This window comes from Neolamprologus multifasciatus, chromosome 23 (assembly GCF_963576455.1).
Source record: "Neolamprologus multifasciatus chromosome 23, fNeoMul1.2, whole genome shotgun sequence".
In the NCBI taxonomy this organism is placed as follows: domain Eukaryota; kingdom Metazoa; phylum Chordata; class Actinopteri; order Cichliformes; family Cichlidae; genus Neolamprologus; species Neolamprologus multifasciatus.
In genome coordinates this window covers 21,395,781-21,411,454 of record NC_140460.1, presented here as the reverse complement: position 1 = coordinate 21,411,454, position 15,674 = coordinate 21,395,781, and the positions used below count along the sequence as shown (strand labels likewise).

The following is a 15,674-nucleotide window of genomic DNA, read 5'->3' as shown; positions in this document are numbered from 1 at the left end:
ACAGATTTAACTTCTGTCAGTCAGCAGACACCACAGTAACTGAAATCACCCTCAGCACACTTCTAATTCAACGACAGCCTTCACCTTCAGCCAGGGGTGTCAAACTCAAATACACAGTGGGCCAAAATTCAAAACTGGAACAAGGTCGCGGGCTAACATTAATATTTATTGAAAAAAAAAAATCTTCCTCCAGATTTAAGAATGAATCTCTTCTTATGGACTCAAACAAGTTTTGCAGAAAAACTGAATATGGAACAAGCAAAGCTTAATACTAAACAATATATATATTAGCTGTATAATACCAGTAGGCCAGCTCTGATAGTAATTTGGTATGGCTTTGCGGGCCAAATGTAATAGCGCGGGCCAGAGTTTAACACCTATGAGCCTTCAAGTGTTACATATTCGTACATGTAAATCCACCATCTGATGAATTTCCATGTTGCATCACACTTTTGCAAAAGGGAAAACCTCTGTGCTTTCATTCCTTATATTAGTCAGGGTACATTATTACATATTCTCATATGTCATCACTAATGAGAAAGTTTTGCAAATACAATATTTTTAAGAATCTTTTGAATCTCTTGCTTTCTCGTAGCTCGCTCTCCTCCAGATTTGAGCAAGACTCCTGTGTCACCGCTGGGATTGAAGCCTCATCAGCAGGGTGGAGCAGGTCAGTTTACCGGCATCAAATATCCTCGTCTTCATTTAGAACTGACAGTATATATACTACAGTAGATGTGTACAAAATGATATTCAGTTCATGCTACAACATTCAGGTTTTCAGTATTTGCATACAAAGAATTTGAATCTGCCAAATCATAATTAGATTTGACTAAAAGCACTTTAGCCATCGAGTGATAATTATACAGAAGCGTACAGTGCACAGAATCCCTGCACTATGTCATACTGTAGCTGAGTAGAAGGTTGCTTTAATACTTTGCTGCCCTCTAGTGTGTAGAATTGTTCCTGCAAATGCTTCGACGCTAACAGTTCTTGCTCTGAGCTCAAGTGCATCTCTCTTCTCTCCTCCTCTTCCACACACCCTCTCTTCTTCTGTTGGTGTCTGCTTCTTTTTTCTTCTTGTGGTCAGACTTTCATTCTAATACTGGAGAACAAGGTAAGCTTACTTTTTGTGGCACCACCAAACCCATATTTGATATTTCTGTGCTCGACTATACATGAATTTGTCTTTGTTTTATGATGATTGATATTTGATTAATTTCCTGTTTCTGTCAGTTTCGCCTTTTCCAAGCTTCTGATGCCTGTTAACTGATTTGTCTTGTTTCGTTCAGGGCATCCAACTGTTGCGTGATGCACCAAAAACCGATCTGACCATACACATGTATGTGTGTGTCTGTTTTAACACGCAGATAATCGAGGTTTTGGCGACTCCAGGGTACAACCCTTGAATGCTCCTCTCTCCTCCAGCAGTCCCATCCACAGCACTGATGGGTGAGTCTTCTGTCACTTATTTTTCTTGGATAAAAATTTTAGCCTGTACATGTTTTTTATACATGTTAAGCAAATGTTACTTTTCTTTTTTTTTCATACTCATATCCAGGATGTCATTTACGGAGTATGATGCTGACAGGTTAACCCAACTCCAACTTAGCTGGATCAAAATTTTCTGAAGAACCCTTGTGATTGAGGTTAAAATAAAGTGATTTCGCAACTGGAGCGTGAAAAACCCAAATTTTAAATTAAAATAAAAGGTTCCAGTTCTAATACATTGACACACATTGGGACATACTGCTGTGAAAGTACTTCATTTCATGCATATAGATAGCTTGAAGACCCAAATTAGATATTCAGGTTAACTGAGCAAGCACTTGGCGACAGTGGGGAGGAAGAACTCCCTTTTAAAAGGAAGAGAGCTTTGACAGAACCAGGCTCAGGGAGGGGCCAGACAAGTTATAGAGTGTGTAAGGACACAGAGGAAAGAAATGAGAGCATAGAGACATGAGGACAAAACAGAAAAGATAGAAAAGAGAAGAAAAAAATTAATAACATGCTGTAGATGCATATAAACAAGAGAGGTGAGTGAAAAAGAAGTGCTTAGTGCATCATGGGGAGTCCTAGCATCTACTTCTAAATACTCTAGGAACCACAAGTAAACCAGCAGTCTGAGTGCTCTGTTAGCATAATAACATAACAAAAAGTAAAAGTTTAAGACATGACAGAGCCTGAATATTCAAGACTTAGCTGGTAAGGATTTACACTGAGAAATTCCGCATCACTTCCTGTGTACAATGTCTTTCACTGGAGAACAATCACCAGTCACATTTCATGTGGCCTGTATATGATGTATCGCAGCATTATCCCAGCAGTGATAGAAATAAAACCAGTACCTCAAACTGAATTTCTGTTATTACTGCACCCACCTGCAGTACCATCACAGCTCACTAGGGGGCTCCAGCTCACACTTTGGGAATCACTGGACTAAAGCAATGGTGTCATCATTCAGTATGATGCTGTAGAGAAGTGAAAGTGATGCTGAGTATAGATTAGCAGCCAAAGATCCAAGAAAGCAAGCATATAAGTGATTACAGATCTTTCTCGTTGAACTTACGGATTAGCATCATCATTACACTGGCGAGCAGTTGAACAAAAGTCCAATAGCCTTATTAATTTAGTATCAAAGACTGTGCACAGATGAAGTCACTCTGTTTTCTTTCTATATTTAATCCACATAGACAGCTAAATAGAGTCAAAATTGCAGATTCAATTCAAAATGGCAATCAGTATATAATAACTAATAACTATCCACACAGATACAGACAAAAATGAATGCATATTCAATGCCATTATTTAACAAAAACCCAAACCCCACCCCCGAAACTAATACAATATGTCCATGTTTAGGATCATTTCAGAGGGCGACGAACCAACCAAAAGACCTAATAATGCTTTTAAAATAATAATAATAATAACATTATACAGTGAGGTAATTTTCATTGAGGTTACTTAGATATGAGCTGCCGATATCATCCACAAGATGTATTTTACGAACTGGAATAAGTGCTGAAATGTCAACATCAAGTCAGCTTGAGCATCCTTATCACATTTAATGTTCGGTGTAAGGATCAGGTAAAAAAATACAATAACATACCTTTTCTTACTTTTATGATTGTAGAAGAAGAACTAGTTCTTCAGATGGCATCCCGCACAGCCCCGCCTCTATTCACCCCCACAGACCTGCTTCCCCAGATGGATCTCAGGTCAACATTATGGGCGTCCACACAGTCCCCGGCAGCCCTAACACCCTCCACCGCACAGTGGCCACCAACACTCCTCCGAGCCCTGCACTTCAGAGACGCCTGGGTCAAGCCAGCCCCTTGCTGGGCAGGCACCCACCTCCATCTGGTGTTCCTTCAAGTCCTCTGATTGGCCGAAACCCTAAAACAGCAGCTGCCGGTGTGCCACCTAGCCCTCTGATGGGGCGCCGCACGGCAACGAGTGGACACAGTACGCCTGATGAGCTGGGCGCTGCCTCTCGCCAGGGGGGCATCCATCAGCCTGCCACGCCTGCTTTCCCAGTCTCCCCACAGCTACCAGAAAAGCGACACATGTCCAGTGGAGATGCAGACAGAATGGAGAACAAGAACCTGATGCCAACACCGATCAGTGTTAGCAGCACGCCTAACCTGTCTGGGACACACACTCTCCCAGACGTCTCCAAGTCTATATACGGTAAAAGGGGACTTTTTTTTTTAATTCCTTTCATGCACCTCATGGGCTAAATATCACTGATTTTCTTCACCTAATTTCATTCAAACAGACGGTTATCCTGACATCAAGATGAATGTCAAGTTTGTCCAGGACACCTCCAAGTACTGGTACAAACCAGACATCTCCAGAGAGCAAGGTGAGAGTCAGGAACTTCAACCAACATCAGCTGCTCATCCTCTCGTCATTGCTTTTCTTTTCATTCTCCTCATCTTCTTCTTTTAGCCATCAGTTTGCTGAAGGACAGGGAGCCTGGGGCTTTCGTCATAAGGGACAGCCACTCTTTCAGAGGGGCCTATGGTCTGGCCATGAAGGTGGCCTGCCCACCGCCAACTGTCCAGCAGAACAAAAAAGGTAAAGGCTTCCCACACTCTGCTCTTGGCTTGCTTGTGAAACATCTGCCTTCTCCAACAGCTGGATCAGCTGAGTATGTCTTTCTTTTATAGTTGGTGACATGACTAACGAGCTAGTGCGGCACTTCCTGATTGAGACGAACCCCAAAGGTGTCCGCCTGAAGGGCTGTCCCAATGAACCCTATTTTGGTAAGTTTCTGCTGGTGTTTTTTTTTCTGTTTGCAACATCAAAATCACAGGTTTAAATTTAATTTAATATCAGATTGATCCAGTCTGACAGAGAGACCATTGCTTTCTGTTTGTAGGCTGTCTTTCTGCTTTGGTGTACCAACACTCAATGACCCCACTGGCTTTGCCATGCAAACTGATGATCCCCACCAAAGGTAACTCTTGTTTTTTTAACTCTACTTTCTTAATTTCTTTAACATTTTATGGAGCGGGAATCCACTCAGACTTTTAGTACAAACCAAATTATTGATAGGTACTTCCATGTTTTTGATAAAAATGTCAATTTGTAAAATTTGTAAATTGTAACACTTTACAATTTATTTGCTGCAAGTAATTGTATTCAGATGCAAAAATATAACATCTACTCTATTCGGTCTCTCCAGACCCAAATGAAGAGGCACTAGAACTCACCACACCAACTGATCCAGTTGTTGAACTTCTTAAGCAGGGAGCGGGTAAGTGTCACCCAAGTCTACCAGAAGAAAAAAGGGATAAATTATGATTCTACAAAAACGAACTCTTTGTGAAAAGTAGAGATGCACCAATTGCAATTTTCTTGGCCTGTTCCAATTTCCAATTTTTTAGTTCTTTTTTTTAAGTGTGATGTGCCAATACCAATTTTTTTGAATTCTGGTTTCTTTCTTAAAACTAAAAATGACAACAAAATCACATTTTCTTCAATGCAATATTCTAAATTATATAGCAATAATATAAATTTTTAAACTTCCAAAATTTTCCCCCAAAACTACAGTAAGTTACCGGGTATTGTCTCACAGAAGTAACGGAAAATAACCTACTGGAAAGAGATGCAGATAATTAAAATGACTTCCTGTATATCTACTTTTACCTGACATATTTCAGCTTACCAAATAAAACCAGTTGCAAGAGATTCATACAGCAAAACAGTTACATTTTCTGATATGTTTATAAATTCAACAGCCAACATGAAATCAACACCTTTTCCTTTTCACTTCTGTCATAAATTTTTTTTGGTAACTGCTTTTATTCCACAGGCATACTGAGGTTCATACTAAGGCTACTAGCATATGGCTTGCAGCGGACTCTGGATAGCTTTAGCTTTAGCCACTTTGCTTTTGTGTGCTTCCCTAAAATATCCATATTCAACTGGATGATGGTGATTTTATGTGGGATTAGATTTGTTGCTACAAATGTTTTAGTGCCGGTTAATGTGGTTTACTTTAAAACTTGTCACTTTACTCACAATGAGGAGTTTAACATCCAGCATTCGGATGTCAGCGTGTGCTGTTCTTTTGCAGATATGTTGCGCATGCATGACAAAGACCAGTTTATAATCAGATATATGTGAAACTGTTTGGCCAGTCACCAGTTGTGGCACAAACTAATGGAATCAGGCCTGTTCTGGACCCTGAATGGACAGTTTGTGCATTTCAAGAAAAAGAAAAAAACTTTTTTGGTGTTTTTTTTTTTTTAGAAACATCATTTCACTTGCTTACACAACCTTGTCATCCTTACTTTACAGTCCAGAAGGTTCCTGAGGAAGGCCATGGTAAATACTGGTTTGCACTACTCTGCTTCATCATGAAATTTTACTGAATATGAGTGTGCTCTTTCCCAGAGGGTTTCAGTCACTGTTAACAAATTTTACAACTAAATAAAACTCAGAAAAAACTTAAAATTCATGCATGTTATATTGCATGTCAACGGACTGTAGAAGCATTTGATACAATATTATACTTCCACATTATATAAAAATATGCATTGCATGATAACTTGTGTCATAACATTATTCACTGTATGCATTTTTAATTATCCTCACTACAGCTTTCATCACTTTAAGACAAACTGCATGCACACTGGATTTTTTTTTTTGTTTTTTTGTAGGATCTTTTCTTATGTAGCAGTGTTTTCCCATTGTTTACCTCTAGCGTGCAATGTTCTCTACATCAACTCTGTGGACATGGAATCGCTCACTGGGCCTCAGGCAATTGCCAAGGCAATTAGTCAGACGCTGTCAACCAACCCTCTGCCCGCTGCCACCACCGTCCACTTTAAAGTGTCCACACAGGGCATCACACTCACCGACAGTCAGAGAAAGTGAGTAAGCACGTTCAGGAGTAACTCTAATATTAACAATGGTCTTAACAATGATCTGTTATATCTGTTATATGTGCAGCTGAGATACAGTACATAATGAGTGAAAGAGAATAAAGAATAAAAATATTAGTATGATAGTCCCTAACAAAAAGAAATGTTTACTGCAAAAGTAATTTTGCACCCTCTAGTGGTAGCCAGTAAACCAGTAATCACATGACAGCATTTTTCTGCAAACACCAAGAGATACCCTGTGCAATGTTTCACATCCAAGCACGGTCTTTTAATGTAATGTTGTTTTATATTCATTCATTCATTCATTCATTCATTTTTACTGCAGGCTTTTCTTTAGAAGACATTATCCAATAAACACGGTAACCTACTGTGACATTGATCCCCAGGACAGAAAGTAAGACTTTCCTTTAATGTACTAAACCTCATATATATATATATATATATATATATATATATATATATATATATATGTGTGTGTGTGTGTGTATGTATATATGTATGTATATATATATATATATAATACACATAATATACAATTATATTAAGTAATTGTGTACTTAATTACTTAATTCAAAATCATATTTTTTATTGTATTTTGTATTTGAATTTTTTTTTTCTTTAGATGGGGCAAAGAAGGAGGCGGCTCAGTGAGGTAAGTTTGCATGCTTTAAAGATAAATGTGTATAAAGAGTTATTTGTGTACTGAACGTTATAAACAACTGAATTCATTTCACTAACCACTTAAAAAAATATTGTTTGGTTTCCTTTTCCAGATGTCCAATAGCTACAGTATTTAACCTTATCTGACAAAAAGGTTGAGACACATCAAACTTTAAATTTAACAGAAAATTTTAAGACAAACTCAACATATCCAAGGGTGAAACTGAGAAATTTGATTGTTTACTGAAAAATAGATGACATCATTGGTTTAATGCAATCAAAATGTCTCAGAAAAGCATCAGCTCTTCTTTTAACACACCTAGAAGCATTTAGCAACTGAGGATATCAACTGCCAAAGTTTTAAAAGCAAAATGTTTTTTGATGCTTGCTCCAGCATGAATGTGAAGTTGTTCAAGGTCACCTTAATTATATTTGGACCTGTTGATAGACGCTGTCACTGAAACACACTGGAATATTTTTGTTATGAAAAGCATTCATGTTTGTTTGTTTTTAACTTTGGCACAGTACTTTTGGATTTGGCATTGTCTTGCTTGCTTATCAACAAACCAGTTGTAACAAGTAGACTGTCAAACTGCTTGCTGACTAACTAATGACTTGTGAGTTAGTCAGTTAGTAAGTTATTTGCCTTTCTTTAAGTATAATATATGTTTTTCTTGCTTTCAGGCTTTTTGGATTTGTGGCAAGGAAACAAGGAAGCACAACAGACAATGTCAGCCACCTGTTTGCTGAGCTGGACCCAGATCAGCCCGCCTCCGCCATCGTCGGCTTTGTCTCTAAAATGATGAAGCGATGAAACCCTTAACGTTCAAATGGCAGTGGCTGTTTTGCAATCTTCCCTCATTGTTGGTGTCCTCTTTGCCAGGGGCTGGATGGAGTCCTTTCTTTCTGTTTTATGTTGGGTTTTTGTTTTCCTTCTCTGTTTTTTCCTCTCTGCCTTGCTGGTTTGTTTTGATCTAATTGAAGTAGTCTCTGTTTGAAGGCTTTGGTGTGGATCGAAACTGGAGCTAGAGGATGTGTGATGCGGAGCTATGCATGTGACAAACATGGAAGCCATTGGAGGGAGAAGATTTATCGACAGGATAACCTGTGCTTGGAGAACTTAGCTAAAGACTAAAAGAAAAATGCAAAGTCTAGTCAGGGAACATATAAGGAAGTGGATGTTTCAGGGTTTTCTGTTGTTCTTGTCGATTGATTTACCAAAGGTAGCTGCAATACAAGTGCGAGAATGATGTAGCTGTTAAGCCATTATTATTTCCTCCTTTTAAAAGATGAAACATTGAAAAAAAAGAAATCTGTTTTCTTGAACTCATCTTCAGGAGTAAAAAAAAAAAAATGTTGGCCTTGATGGCTTTTAGCAAAACTGTCTGAAGACATTATGCATGTTAGCTTGATCTTTAAGCTTGACTCTTCTACCTTCCACAAAAGTCATTGTGAAATCCTTAGAGTGGCCATTTCCAGGTCTGTTATGTGTCGGAAAGGGCTCTGCAGTGAAACGACTGATCTAAACTGCACATAACAGACCAGACTTGACAAAAAAAAAAAAAAAGAAAAGGGGAGGGAAAAAAAGGACAATAAAACAATGCCACGCTAAGGTCACCGAACTTTGTGTCAGTGCAGCCACTTTTGCATCACCTCAGCATCCAGTCCGAGCCTGATTTCTCTCTCTAAAAACACTAAAAACCTTGCTTCTTGGATTATCCACCTGATATCGGCAAGCTCGTAATTGCATGCCAGACAGAGAGATTGTTTTATCTAGAAGGTGGAGCCGCTGATTCGGGCCAAGACTCTTTCCTCCCAGAGTCACACAGACTTCGTCATCACCAACTGCTTGCAGTAGTGGACCTGTTGATAGACGCTGCCACTGAAACACACTGGAAATCACCAGGGACTGGCCCAATGACCTGGACCTATGCACTGTTCTTTATGCATGTTGTTGTCCCAAAATGCACCCCCCCCCCCCCCCCATAGTGACATCCAACATCACTGAAATCATTCTATGCCATGTGCTTAAAACTAAAAACCTTTAGACGAGTACACTGACGTCGTATGACTTGTCAAAGACTGCATGAAATAGAAACTTTTTTTGTACTCTTCTCAGAGTCCTAAAAACAAACAAAAAAAGGAAGTAGAACAACCCACTGTTGAAGTAGTCACATGATGGTGAGATGCTATGTTTTTACCTTTGTTTTCATTTAGTTTTCAGTCCATTTGGGCCAGGGTTACCTTTCGCTGTATCAAGGACAGTTTTATGTTCCACGGTGTTGTCAAAATTTACATCTGGATACCATTTAGTGTTAAAAACAAAGAAAAAAAACACGAGAAGTTTCCACACTGTGCGCAATGCCTGCTTGTTGAACACACGCTCAATCATTCACAATAAGCTAAGGAAAAAAAATTGATATTGATATAAATGTACATAGATACTACTTTGAAAGGTGACATAGCGAAAAAAAGTATTTATTTTTGTTGCTTTGGTCCCTCATGATTACTCATATATACATATATTGTACAGTCTAGATAAAGAAGATTACCTAATGGGGTGAGAAAAAAAAAGATATATACTTATTTTGGCTAATGATTTCAAAGTCTGGCGATTTTGAAATGCGTTTGAATATATGGTGTACATTACTTTGTACATGTATATGTTTGTTTTCACCTTGTCATGTATTACTCTTTTTTTCTGCCTCTGTTTTTTTTCTTCTTCTTCCCAAACGAGGTGGGGCGCGAAGGAGACAGGTCTGAAATGTGTAGACAGAAACATCTGAGTGTGTTTCCTTACATTTGGAAGGCAAACATATCGAAGCTGTTACATTTAAATGTGTGAGAAAAAAAGGAGGAGGCCAACCTCGAATGCAATATGAAAACAGCTTTTATGCATCCGTGACAGTTACAGTTATAATTTTGCCAAAGATTCATACGTCTATGCTAACTCGCTGCATGCTGCTTCTCAGTTTCCATTTTTTTTGTGTTTCATTCATTTTTCAGTCTAGCTCAGCTTGAGCAGCCAGGTTATTATGGGATGTTCGATATTAAATAATTGCAAGACAGCAAGACATTGAGATGTCTTGCAATGACAAAAGTATTTTGGGGGCGGGCAGGCGTTTGTTGTCTCCAAAATATATTTGCTTAAGATTGAAAAGTCCCACTGTGTCCATCTCAAAGAACAATGAAGTTCTGTTCAATTACCAAAACATTAAATTTCAAATAGACGTCAGTGCTGGAGGTAGATAAAGTCAGACATGTCTCATCGTGATGCTAAAGCTCTGCACTTGCAGAGTTGTCAGACCTCCAAAGGTGTCCCCCCCACCCCCACCCTTTGAGAGTCATTGATTTATTTATTCTTATTTATTCTTTCATTTCCTTACAAATTTCCATGTTTCATTGTCACAGCTTTGCAGTTTTTACAGCGTTAATGATTTTAGGAATGTACGGTGGCGCTTTATTGAAAGCAAAGAGGTACAGTGCACTTAAATCAATGTCATTTGAAAAGAAAAACTGAAGAATTAAATGTTGAAATACAATTAAAAAAAATCTAAACTATATTGTACCTGTTGGCTTTGAGTCAAGAGTTACCTTGTTGTTTCATTGAAATAAAAAAAAAGATTCTGTGACCCCTTGTACAGATGAGACTTGTATGTTGTATGAATGTTCTACTATGGATGTGCAAAAGGGTCTCAGATTTTGTTTACGCTTATCATTTACATTATGCTGTCATGGCTTACCTGTTCCTAAGGAAAAAAAATGAAATAAAAACATTAAAGCAATACAGATACATTACGTTAAAGGCATGTGGGTGTTGTTTTTTTTTACTGCGCTTTTTAATACATGGGTTCAGACACAAACTTCTTAGTCTGACCCTCAACCAGAACCAATTTGATTAGAGAGACCCCGGCATGGAAAAATTACCTGGAGGGATCATCTGGGCTGATTTGACATTCATGAAGGCCAAGCTTGGAGCCTCATTTGATGTTGCTTAGTGGGAATGTATCTTAGCCTTAACAAACCGTACGGGTCTGTTCTCCTGTGGACCCACCACTCACCATAGCGGTCTGGTACTTTCTGAATTTGGCGGTAGTCAAAGGCAATTCAATCTGTACCTGTTTAAACTGGATTTAGGGACACAGGACTGTCAGGTGAGGGGGTTCACAGGAGTGACTTTATTTTTAGCCCCCCAGCTGCACATAGAGTTTGTCCATAGTGGGCGAGATAATGTTTTTCCTGCACCTTTAGGTCCCTTACGAACTGAGTGCCATCACAGATTATGCACCTTTTTGGGTCAAGAGAGGCTGGTGGTGTGGTGGATCAGGTGATGAAGGAAGATGCCAGACAGGTCTAGAATGCCCAAACATTTAATCAGTGGTTCCCTGAATCCTCAGAGACCCTGATCTAATCTCTGTTACTGGTTATACGTATATATTGTTGGTGCTATCGTGGTGGCAACCCTCAAACTAAATTGTAGACACCAGAAGTGACACAGCTGTCAGGCTGAAGGATGAGTCCAATCAAACTTGGTTGTCTTGTGGGAGTCAGGTGTGGATGAGATATGTCCCTTAAAGGCCCTGGATGTTGTGAAGTGTCTTGGTTGACAAGCTTCTGTGGAAGTCAGGGACAGTGACTTTGGATTAGCAAACTGGGGAGATGAGCCGTCTATTTTTTGTTTAAAATATGAACACATGAATGAGGGTTTACCAACAACAGCTTTGGAATCGGTGTCACCACAGACTCCTTCCTTCAGCATGTGTAGAAAACTGCATTGTGAACAAAACTTGGAGTATAATCCAATTAAAATGTTTTAATCTACTTTTTAAACATGTTTACTATTAATTTAACAAAGTTGAAGCTGCACCACTCTAACAAGATAGAAATGAAAGAAATACATGTACATATATGTAAATATACATTCACACAAACAAATACACAAACAAAAAGCTTAAGATGTCTCTGGAGAAATAAGTTGAATTTAAGGTAAAGCTGTTAACATTTTATTGTTATTGTTTGAGAATTGACACAGAATGGTAAAACACAACCAAACTATGGTGGCCACAATAAATAAGTGGTTATTGAAATTAATTATAGAAAGTTTAGTGCTACTGAACTACTGGTGTGACTGGTGTGGTCTGAATATTTATTATTTTTGTCTTTTAATATTTAAATGTGTTCAAGAAAGTACAGAAAAGGTGAAATTATGAACAAAATCTGGAAAATATTTCATATTATTTTTATGTTTTTTTTTATTTTTGTTTTTCATGCTTTTCTCAATGAAACAAAAATCATAATAGATAGTGTTTGTAAAATAATGAAATGCTGACTTTGTCACACAATAGAAATGAGACAATTACACATCAATTAGGTAAAATACAAAGACAGAGATGAGAAAAATAACCAAAATGTATTAAACACAGCAAATTGTGATTTAAATGTATTTTATGAAGTAAAGTAGCTCAGTAGCAAATAAAATGTAGTTTCTCCTCACAATTATGAGCCTCCCAAACACCCTTAGTCCCTCTTATCACCTGTAAGGCACCACACTTAATCTTAGTACTCGGGCACAGTGGCTTTCCCCCTTGACTCCAGGCCTCGTAATCCATCATCTGTCTGTCTACCCACAGCCAGTCCTCAGATAAGAAGCGCAAGCCAATCCAGACGACTTCTTTTGTGTTATGTTTGCTCAGCTCTTTCTGGATGAGCAGCATCTCGGTCTCAGATGCCACACTGGCCAGGTCCTCGTGGTGCTCCCTGCAGTACTCCAGAGCTTCCTCCCAAGTCTTTTCCTGCTTCACCACTATTGCTCTGTAGCAGAAAAAGGGTCTTGTTTTACCTGGATACGCATCATGCCACCTGCCGTTTTTGTTTATAAAACCACTGTTTTCATTATTTCAGTTGTGAGGTTGACCTGTATTCCAGAAAATCCAGGTCAACGCTCCACCTCCTGACCACAGCCATTTGTCTTTGTCTGAGAGGTTCCTTTCCAGTCCAAACCAGACACCGTCATTGACACTGGGAAAGAGCTCCATCAGTTTGTCATTATCCCGTTTATTACTAACCGGGGCCAAGTCTGTGTAGTTCTGCCGACAGTAACTCAAACTTTCATCCCGAGTCTTTTCCTCGTTCACACAAACATACTTGCAAAAACTCTTAGATAAGCTCAGCAGGAGCAGGATCCAGAAGAAGACCTGAACCACTGATGTGTCGTTTCAAGGAGTCTTTTTTTTTTAACTAAATTTTTATTATAATTTACAACATTGCAACTTGTACTTGTCAAAGTAGGACAGTTACAGGAACCGCAATGCAGAAATGTAGATTAAAATAAGAACTGCAATTAGAAAGCACAAAACAAAACTGGGAAGCAAAACAAAACCCAAGCAAGCAAACAACCAAACAGACAACAACAAAAACAAAAAGAAAAGAAAAGAAAAACAAAAACTTATTTGTGTAATATTAAATAACATGTGACAAATCTAGCCATAAATGAACAAAACGAAACAGACCTATGCTAAATTATTGAAACAGTAAAGCATGTATGGGTCGCCAACGCTCAGTAAACAATTCTCTCTGAATCCGCAGAGCATATGTTATTTCCTCCATCTGGTAAATTTCTCTTACTTTATCAATCCACATATTATATGAAGGTGGGTCAAGATTCAGCCATTTAATAGTAATACACTTTAGTGCTGCTGTAAGCAAGATTCTTAAGAGGTACTTTTTATTGTTTCCCGCAAAACCATTTGGTAATACTCCTAAAATGGCTAACTGTTGGTATTTTGTTAATGGTTGCTGGAAAACTGTATTGAGAACTTTAAATATGTCATTCCTTCAAAAACGTCTTAGCTGCAGAAATCTAAAAAAGTCAGAAGAAGGAAGCCAAAACTGACCTCTCAACTGTTCAAATGAGCCCATTCCTCACAACATGACAAAGTTTATGAAGACCATTATTTGACCATGCTCTGAAGCCAGAGTCTTCCACAATAGGAGAAAAACCCTGCAGGGAGGAAAAACTTGATAAAATTGAAATTTCTTTTGGAAGACCAAATGATTGTTTGATTCTACGCCAAATCTTTAGTGTGACCCTTGTCCATTCCCCCATATGCACATTTTTAATTGAAATGTTAGAAAAAAGCAGGGATTCCAATGACCTTTCGCACATTGTCTTATCAATGTTTAGCCACTGAGTTTCAGAGAAATCCCGCACCCATACAGTCAGGGGTCTCATCTGAGCTGCCCAGAAATAATATTTCCGATTTGGAACAGCCAATCCCCCCCTGCAGTTTTGACAGTTTTAATGTTTGGAACTTGATCCTTGGGCATTTGCCTTGCCATATAAATTTGGAAAAAAGTTTATCTAAATTATCAAATGTAGAGTTGGGAATGTTAATAGGCAGCATTTGGAAAAGGTATAGAAGTCTTGGCAATACATTCATACGTATACTCTCGATCCGACCTCAGAAAGACAGAGGCAGGACTGTCCATCTCTCTAAATCTTTTTTTCTTTTTGCAACTATAACTTCATAATTTACTTTAAACAAGTCTAATAATGAGTGAGAAATTTAAATTCCTAAATACTTGATACCTTCGTTTGGCCATTTAAAGCCACATCGCTCCTTGAATGTTTGTGAAATGTTTCCTCCTATATCCATTGCCAATGTTTTGTCAATATTAACTTTGTAACCAGAGAGGTAACCGTATGTACTAATAATTTCTTTTAAATGAGGTACACTGACTGGAGGATTTGAAATGTATAAAAGTACATCGTCTGCATAGATGGACAATTTATGCTGTTCTCCATTAATTGAAAGGCCCTGAATTTCATTTCAAGGAGTCTTGAAAAGAAAACGAAATCCAACGAGATCTGAAAATCCTTGCTTAAGGTCAGAGTTTTCTTTCAGGAAATATTTGAATAGGCCAAGTATTTGCATATTTTGCATATTTCGATTTGTCAGCAGGTATTTGTGGGGGGTTCAGTATGGGCAGAAATATGATCCACTTGACACTGACACTTATATTTCAATATGAAATGATCCGTTTCAATAAATTAATTTAAATGTTGAATTTGATGTTTCACTTTTCATTCAGTCAAACTGAACAATTACAATTACTGAATGCAGTTTCTCTTAGACTAGTATTAAAAACTAAAATCTTGCTACAAATTCTACATTCACATGGCAAACCAGGCTACACACTATCTTAAGCTACGTTCACACTTGTGGACTTGTTTTCCAGTCCAGTCCAATCCAATATAGTGCTGTATAAGGCTGTAGCAGCTCAGAGAGATAAGATGGGGCTAGGCCATGGAGAGCTTTAAAAGCAAATAAAATAATTTTAAAATGAATCCTAAAAAGCTAAGCTAGTGAAGTGAAGCTAAAATAGGGGAAATGTGCTCAAACTTTCAAATGCAAGTTAAAAGACGAGCTGCAGCATTTTGCACCCTCTGGAGATGAGTAATATATGATGCGCTGACCCCGATATAGAGTGCATCACAGTAATCCAGCCAAGTGCTAACAAAAGCGTGGATCACTGTCACAAAGTGCTGCCATGAATGAATTGGCCAGCTGCCTGAGATGAAAGAAGCTAGATTTTATCATTGCCTTAATCTGATTTTCA

General features: G+C 38.3%; 1 protein-coding gene and 1 pseudogene across 9 annotated transcripts in view; one reads left to right on the top strand and one right to left on the bottom strand.

The window, feature by feature from the left end:
- Positions 1–10,860, top strand: part of LOC146491515 (tensin-1-like) — a 120,782-nt gene extending 109,922 nt beyond the window's left edge. For 7 of the 9 annotated variants that reach the window (XM_085152728.1, XM_085152724.1, XM_085152733.1 and 4 more), the window contains 14 exons: positions 596–670; positions 1,091–1,117; positions 1,371–1,452; positions 3,134–3,690; positions 3,779–3,865; positions 3,952–4,080; positions 4,173–4,268; positions 4,385–4,462; positions 4,691–4,762; positions 5,809–5,835; positions 6,215–6,383; positions 6,721–6,789; positions 7,018–7,047; positions 7,740–10,860. In XM_085152728.1, the coding sequence (XP_085008854.1) occupies positions 596–670; positions 1,091–1,117; positions 1,371–1,452; positions 3,134–3,690; positions 3,779–3,865; positions 3,952–4,080; positions 4,173–4,268; positions 4,385–4,462; positions 4,691–4,762; positions 5,809–5,835; positions 6,215–6,383; positions 6,721–6,789; positions 7,018–7,047; positions 7,740–7,869 (1,628 nt within the window). In that variant the 3' untranslated portion in view covers positions 7,870–10,860. The remainder of the gene's footprint in view (positions 1–595; positions 671–1,090; positions 1,118–1,370; positions 1,453–3,133; positions 3,691–3,778; positions 3,866–3,951; positions 4,081–4,172; positions 4,269–4,384; positions 4,463–4,690; positions 4,763–5,808; positions 5,836–6,214; positions 6,384–6,720; positions 6,790–7,017; positions 7,048–7,739) is intronic. The other 2 variants (XM_085152727.1, XM_085152725.1) reach the window with 2 other exon arrangements.
- Positions 10,861–12,370: 1,510 nt separating this feature from the next.
- On the bottom strand, positions 12,371–13,270 carry LOC146491514 (macrophage mannose receptor 1-like; annotated as a pseudogene).
- Positions 13,271–15,674: the final 2,404 nt, after the last annotated feature.